This window comes from Lonchura striata, chromosome 31, assembly GCF_050655825.1.
Source record: "Lonchura striata isolate lonStrDom1 chromosome 31, ASM5065582v1, whole genome shotgun sequence".
NCBI lineage: Eukaryota > Metazoa > Chordata > Aves > Passeriformes > Estrildidae > Lonchura > Lonchura striata.
This window is the reverse complement of record NC_140733.1, coordinates 1,514,004-1,521,833: the sequence shown is the minus strand read 5'-3', so window position 1 is coordinate 1,521,833 and position 7,830 is coordinate 1,514,004. Positions and strand designations below refer to the sequence as shown.

The 7,830-nt window shown below is 44.9% G+C and overlaps 1 protein-coding gene across 1 annotated transcript; it reads left to right on the top strand.

The window, feature by feature from the left end:
* The first annotated feature begins 700 nt into the window (after positions 1-700).
* Positions 701-2,245, top strand: LOC146764733 (inositol 1,4,5-trisphosphate receptor-interacting protein-like 1). The gene is made up of 4 exons (XM_085563630.1): positions 701-792; positions 888-1,479; positions 1,564-1,683; positions 1,823-2,245. The coding sequence occupies exons 1-4, from the start codon at positions 701-703 to the stop codon at positions 2,243-2,245; spliced, it is 1,227 nt and encodes a 408-aa protein (XP_085419756.1).
* The last annotated feature ends 5,585 nt before the right edge of the window (positions 2,246-7,830 follow it).

Below are 7,830 nucleotides of genomic sequence, written 5' to 3'. Positions count from 1 at the left end.
GCACTTTGGTGCCCTGCAGCAGTGGCCATTCTGGGTTCTTGCTGGCATCCTGCTCCTCTTGGGCCTGTGGCTGGGCTGCAGGAGAAGGAGCTGTGAGGCCAGCAGCAGCAGCGAGGACCAGAGCTCCCGCAAGACCTTGGGAGATGAGAGAATAACTGAACAGGAAGAAGACACCGCTGATCCAGAGGAAGGTGAAGAAGACAGAGATATGACTCTGGAGGCAGAAAACAGCGGCACTGAAGATGACAGAGAAGGCAGTCCTGTGGCTGCAGATGATGGCAACAAGGATGATGCCACTGAAGACAATTATGATGTGAAGATGAAGGAGGACAGCGATGTCAACAGTGGCAATTATGATGTGAAGGAAGACAGCGATGTCGACAATGGCTATCACTTAAAGAAAGAAGGACAGAGTGATGGGGATATGCCAGGAGACACTACCACTAAAGGAAATGAAGAAGAACCTGGCAATGTTGCTGGAAATAAAGAAGATCTAGAGAAGCAAATAAAGAAAAAACTAAGGATGTACAGGTGGACCAAGACAAGGACACTGGAAAGGAAGAAGGAGAAGGAAATGAAGAAAAAAACAATAGTGTTACTATAAAGGCAGGCAAAAACACTGATGTAAATGAAGGTGAAGACAATGTAGATGGAACAGAAGAATACATGGATGTGAAGGTGCAGGAAAGCAGACGTGCCAATGACCAAAGAAGTAAAGACTGGACTGGGCAGGAAGATAGCAATCAATGTAGGAATGAAATTGCCCATAGTGGTTTTCCTGCACCTGAGGAAGTAAATAAGGATGTGATAGCAGAAGATGGCAATGATAGAAACAAGGATGAATAACAGGCTGATGTGAATGTGGAGGGAAACAAGAATAATGATAGACAAGAAGAGGAACAAGGTAATGTGGCTGCCAGTGAAAAAGGTGGCAGTGATGGTGGCAGGGAAGAAAATGCCAGTGGTGGAATTGAAAACAGAGAAGAAACCCAAGATGCTGGGAATGAGAAGGACATCCTTTTAATGGATGGTATAGAGTGGCCTGTGGAGGACCTGGAGAGAGGCTGCTCAGTGACAGCTGAGCTGATGGAGAGCTTCACGCGCGTCTTTGTGTACAGCGTGAGCAATAGCTTTGATCCGGTGCCTCGAGTAGCCATCGGGGTGGGGAGCGCCTTTGAGGGCTGGAGCCCCCATGAGTGGGATGGGGTGTACCGTGTGCTGGTCCCACTGAATCCCCCGCCAGGGCACACCTTCCACCTAGAGCCAAGCAGTGCAGGGCAGACGGCAGCAAGGACCTTCAGCGTCCGTGTGGAGCTGGTGTGCACGTGTGAGAGCGAGCAGCTGGGCGAGAAGCTGTTGTGCCTCCTGCACCACTCGCAGGAAGAGCTGCGGCGGAAGAAGCAGCGCAGCCTCCTGGAGACACTCTGCACCGGCTCCTACCTGGATGTGGAGAAAACCTCCCGCTGGTTTTTCCAGATGGTGAGATGCTCGTGGCTGCATGTGCCTCAGTCATACTCATGGCACTTGGTGTTTCAGCACTGCAGCTGGTCCTGCCAATTCCAGCTGAGCAGAGGCAAGAGGACCCTGTCGGTGGAGATGCTTTTTGGGGTGTGCCAAGGGGACTATGACATCTTTGTGGTCAACCAGCCCTTAGAGGCCCAGAAAGGCAACTCCGGTAACCTTGTGAGCAGTCAGCCTGCCAAGGCCAACATCCTCACAAGAACAGCATGGCCTGAGACATTCACTGTGGCGGAGGCAAAATTCTTCCAGCACATTGCCAGGCAGATACCATGTAAGAGGTTGCACCTTTAAATACCTGCAGCTCTTCACCTGCATGCTGAGCGGCACAGGTTTTTCCACCTGTAACTGGAAGACTCTGGTCATGCATGTGTTAAACATCTTACCACCGGTCTACTGGCGCAGGAAGGAATTTCCACTGCGGCTGTGGGACATCATGGCATACATACAGCTCTGCCTGAAATGGAAACGCCTGGACCATTTTGTTCTAGGCAACGAGAAGCTTCCTGCAGAGATCAGCTTGCCGCCAGCAATGCAAAAGGTTGAGCCACTCAACCTCTTTGAGTACCTGGCCCGAGATCCGGATGCCCACAGAAAGGCAATGGAGGCTTATGCTCAGCTGCACTTTCACCTCTGGATGATGCTCTCCAACACTGAGAAGAATTCCCTGCACAAAGCTCTGATGGAGAAGTTCGCAGCCAATTGCTGCAACGTCGACTCTTTGTGATTGTTGTATTTGTCTGTGGCAATCCTGAAGCTGCTTTCCTGCTCCTGTGACAGGAAGATGGTGCACCACATGGTTTCGTTGTGTAGACACTTCCATGAGTGGCCTTGCCCTTCACTTTCCATTTGCAACAGTGCTGTTGCCTAAGTCAAGGAGGCAGAAACGGGCTCCACCTGCACATCCTTGCAGAAGAACAGTGAAGCTGATGGAGGTTGCTTGGAATACCTCGAAGACAGCAACCTAGCCTATTAGGGACTTAATGTAGTTATTCAGTGAGTTGTAGTTTTAATTAGACTTGTTTCTTAGCATTCATTCCAGAGGCCCTTTAGTGTTGGCAGTATATAACTATTTTGCAAAGCTACCCTTAGTGTAGAGAAATAGAGTTTAGACTAGATTAGTTTAAACCCTTAGTTTAGAGAATTACCCTTAGTTTAGAGAATTCCCCTAGTTGCTTGTCTGCTTTTAAATAATACTTGAATATCTATGTTTGAGAAACTAATAAAAGAAGTTAAGTTTCTCAAATTGCCTGAAATGTGTCATTCTTTGTACGCAACCCTCTATATCTTTGAGAATGTCCTTCCTATACCTCTATCTGAAATAAAGACTCTTTGCAAACAGAGATGTTGGATATATTAAGTATGCTGTCTCTTGAGCATTTCCATAGAAATGCTTGAAGTTTGAAGTGAAAATGCCCTGAAATGCCTGAAATTTTGCAGCAGAGTACTCCTGAATTTTTTTAGCAATCTTTGGAAAGATTGCTGAAGTTTTCTTTACACAGTCACTTTTACACACTCCTAGGGAACAATTTAGTCCTAAAAGATTGAGCTACCCTTCAGTAATAGCTGCCCTTCAGCAATATCTACATATATATGTGTGAAGAAATAATAAAAGGAGAAAAATTTCTCAAATTGCCTGAAATCTGTCCTTCTTTTTATTTGACCCACCATTTATAGCAGAAAACAAAACAGGTCCTGATAGATGCAGCTAATTAAAGGAACAAGAAGAAGCTTCAACTTCTGAGTAAAAAACTACAAATGAACACAGTGATAGTTACAGCATGGTCACACTGTCTTGAGCTGTAGTGTAGCAAATTTGAGTAAAGTAGCAGTGTCTTCCAAAAAACAATCTATTTTCCCTCCATATCCAAACTAAAGCTGTCAATGTACCTGCCATTAAAGCAGTTAGTCACTTGCATGGGGCTGCAGGGTAAAACATTGCTTGATCTGCTCAAGTCCCCCAACTTTTTTCTGTGGCATTTAAATCCTGAGAAGATATAAATAACCTATCTTTATCAATTTGGCTGATATTTAGCTTTGAGCAGCATACTAATTCATAGTAAGGAGCAAAGTGCAAGAAAAAACACTACAAACAGTAGAAATGAAAATAATATGCAGGAAAAGAAAGGCCAGTCATGAAGCAGGTGAGAGCAGCCACCCCACAGTTTCCTAAAGCCCACAAAGATTTGCTCTAGGTGGCCAATCAAGCTTTTTGGTTCTTTGGCATATCTCAATTCTTCCTTGCTTCAGGTGCTCTGTACTTCTCACCTCCTTCCACCAAGGCAGAAATAGGCTGTAATAAGTACTTCAACCCAAATCCTCTCAGTCCCCAAGTATTAGTGAATTACTATCCAAAATAAAAAGGCTGCTTTAACCCCCAGCTTGCTCAATGACAGTGCCTTCAGTCTAGGGAGCAAGGTACACCCAGGAGGATTCACAGCAATGACACAAGGTTCAAATGTCGTCATGGGCAGTCAATCTTCGCTTTGTGCTCCGTGAAGCATGGCCAGTGGGCAGCGATTTAATCTCTTGAGTCACCCCTGGTTAAAAGTGCACTTGTTTCCTCTTCTTTTTTTGCCTTTCAAGGTCTTCCAAGCCAGAAGCAAGGCAGAAGCTCACAGAAATCTTGAGGTAAGAAGCAGTGTCCTTCCAAGGATTCTGACCTTGCTATGGCTCACATAGGAAGCAAATCAGCCCTGCAAAATAGGACTTCTCTGCATTTTCCATGTGGATCAGAATATTCGAAAATAACTGGAAAGCTTGCTCTTTCAGAGCCATGCAGGGCTTAGGCAATTTTTTTCATTAATGTATATTGACACTACTTACCATTTCATTATCTGTTCTCCTTGTAAAATAAGTTGTGTAGCTCTGAATTTGATTTCTACTGCTTATGCTTATTATGGCAGCATGGTTATGTCACAGTGTTTCCAAGAGAAGAGATAATTGTAGAGAAAAATTTATGAGAACAATAGAAACTTCTAGGATGGACAAGCTCTCAGGCTCTGTTTCTTCAGTTCTGGAAATATTTATTATGATTACAGTGCATTAAAGACACAGAGTTATATGAGTATAGGGAAAAATACCCATAAGTACTTTTGTCACCATCTTTAAAAAGCCATTTAAAGTCATCACCATTCAACTTAAACTCTTTAAAATGCTGGTTTACATATTTTAATTGTTGCTGGCAAGGAAAGTTTAGTGCTCATGATTTTTCTGTAAGGCTGCATCCTGACCACAGCTCATATAATCAATTTTCAGGCTCCTCATAATGTTTTCCTGAAGTATCCAAAGAAAAGAAATGCACCTCATACAGAAATGATGTGAAATACAATCTGACATCAAAATGACCTGAGGTACTGTTGTTCCCTAGAAATGAAATAAAATTTAAAACAACATAAAATACTTAAAGTATAGAAATGTTTCTGTATCTGGCAGGGCAAAGTAGCACAACCATCCCAGGAGGTTTGTTCTCATTTTCATTATCACTACTGTATAGTCCACACTTCAGAAAAAATAGCTCTGTAAATTTTGGTTTTGTAGTTTTTAGCTTTAAACAATTCCAGAAAAATTGGGGGACAAAGTGGGGAGTGTTTATTTTTTATTCAGTCTTTTCAGTGGTTATTTTTTTCAGTCCATTATCCTACTGTGGCTACATTATGTTCTTATGCTCAACTTTCCAGATTTGACTACATGTATTTAAAAACAACAGCAGAGGATTTTTTTATTAAAAGCATTAAAAACAACCACTTGAATCATGAGCCATTTTACCCAGCTCTGATACTGAATTTCTTTCCTTTGTCAGCTCTATACATATGTCAGAGATTGAGGATTTTTGTTTTTATGCACAAACTCTGTACAGTAATTGCATCTTCTATGGAACATCAAATCTTTTGGCAAAAAGACCATCGTACTGAAGGAATACTTGGTTATATAACTGGGAGATATAATCCAGAATAAGTGCTTGGCCCATGCAATAGTGACTGATATCTCAACATGTCAGAGTAAATGATGGAATTTAATTGTTAAACTTTTTCAACATGGAAAAAAATCCCACTGACAGTGATTGCTGTTGGTTTGATCTGTATCTTGGCAAACCCACAGATTTTTAGTCAAGCAAAAACAAGAACAAAAAATTTAGTTTCCCCTGCAAATATTTAAGGATTTTTACTGCTCACAGAATACTGGAAAGTGACAACAAAAAAAAAGAGAGAAAAAGAAAAAAAAGTGAGAGACACCTGCTTCTGTTAGTGTCTCCTGCTTGCAAGTTTGTTACTCACACCATTGGAGGCAGGAGAGAATGAGCACCTGTCCCCAGGCTGAGGAACTTGTATGGCACTGCACAGTCCCTATCTCTGCACAGTGAGAAGGATGGCTGGGGCTGAAAAAAGCCCCATTCTATCTTTTTGAGGAAGAAAGGAAGGCAGCTGCAATAGTTTTAGGAGTGGGTGACAGCTGAAAGTATCTCTTGTGAAGACGCTCTTTGATGAATGTACAGCATATGTGGAGGAAAAATAAGAGTTTGCCAAGTGCAGACATCTTCTATTCTCTTATAGCTAAAGCTGCTTTGATCTCAACCTGACAAGCGATGTGTATATTATACCACTGAAACCACTTTAGTCTTTTCAACTCAAAAAACAAATAGCCCAGGGACCTAAATGTGGGATGACCACACTCCAGCACGGTGTGGGTGGAGGGAGGCAGAGATCTCTGAAGGTTGCTCTTGGGGAAAGAGGTTTATTGGGGGTGCAGGAAGGTCCGAGCCTCGTGCTCTCAGGCGTAGCATGTGGCCGGGATTAAGAGGGCAGGGGAGGGGAGAGACAAAAGGAGGGTTTAGGAGAGGGGAAGCCCTAGGAAAGGAGGGAAAGGTTCTAAGAGGGGAGGAAGTTCTAAGAGAGGGGAGAGGTTCCAAGAGCGGGAAGAGGTTCCAAGTGGCCGCATGGCTTCTCGGAGCCCCCTTATCAGGGGCTCCTAGGTGGGCTGGGATAAGGCATGGGCCAATGGGGTTACAGACGCTGATGTTTTAGGGGCAGGTACAGAGGTGTGGGATGAGCCACACATCTTCTGGGGGGTGAGATGGAACAGTCCATTTCACTCCAGGATTCATCCAAGGGCAGAAGTGACATCTGGCTAGCTGGGAGAACTGTTCTCATCCTAGCTGTATTATTTATGAACAATCATATCTATCTATCATCTGCAACACTCTGAGTTGGATGCACTAGAGCAATACTATCAAGATTTTCTCAGGAGCTCTAAACAACAAAGCAGCCTTTACTGGGAAATTTAGAAAATCAGTGAAACTTTGGCAAACATTTTAATATGGCATTCAATCAACAAAAAAAAACTTCTCAAAGCATTGACTTGGACCATTCAACTTCACAAACTCTGAGCCTGTTCAATTTTAAGTTAATCAATACTGGCAAGAGTACAGAAATAGAAGAGGTAGATACAAAAAGAGAGAACAATAAGATACAGAGAAGCACACACTCAGCTACCAACTCCTGGATTCCAGCAATGTTCAGATGGAAATTCCAAGAGGAGGTAGGGTCAAGATATGTGCTTGCCTTGTGGTCAGCCTTAAATACCCCTTGGTCTTCCTGGGCCCTTCCCCCAGGTGGGACTTGGGGTCATTTGGTCACTCAGGAGCTGGGCTGGGGCTCCAGAGGTGGCTGTGGAGCATTGTCTGTGCTGTGCCAGGGACTGGCAGACACTGCTGGGCTGGGATAGAGGCTCTGGGGGGATTGGGGTTCCAGGGCAGGGCAGTGCTGGGGTTCCAGGGCAGGGCAGGGCTGGACCTGCCCCTTCCTCCCCTACACATGAAATGTTTCCAGCCAACAATCTCCTTCAGTCTGTCACAACAGTCAACATTGGTGGTGAAATCCCAATATGGCCATTGCTATGGTCAGTTTCCATGGCAACCATCCCCAGCCCCTGTTGCTATGGTTAGTTTCCATGGCAACCATCCCCAGCCCCTGTTGCTATGGTCAGTTTCCATGGCAACCATCCCCAGCCCCTGTTGCTATGGTCAGTCCCTGGGCAGCTCCATGGAGACCCCATGCCAGGGGTGGTTGCCATGGACACCAGCTCAGGCCCGGAGCCCGTTGCCATGGCAACCATTGGCACTCCCATCCCCAGGGTCATGGATCCCAGAACCACAGAATTGGCTGAGCTGGGAGGGACCCATCAGGATCCTCGAGTCCAACTGCTGGCCCTGCACAGGACACCCCAACACTGCCAGCCTGGGCCTGGCAGCGCTGTCCAAATGCTGCTGGAGCTCAGAGAGCCCTGGAGCTGGGACCCTTCCCTGGGGAGCCT

Excerpts from the sequence above, each read along its gene's own strand:
- LOC146764733 (XM_085563630.1), top strand. The coding sequence starts at position 701 with ATGACCAAAGAAGTAAAGACTGGACTGGGCAGGAAGATAGCAATCAAT. Across the intron at positions 793-887 it reads GTTTTCCTGCACCTGAGGAA|ACAAGAAGAGGAACAAGGTA; the intron begins GTAAATAAGGAT and ends GAATAATGATAG. Across the intron at positions 1,480-1,563 it reads CCCGCTGGTTTTTCCAGATG|CTGAGCAGAGGCAAGAGGAC; the intron begins GTGAGATGCTCG and ends TGCCAATTCCAG.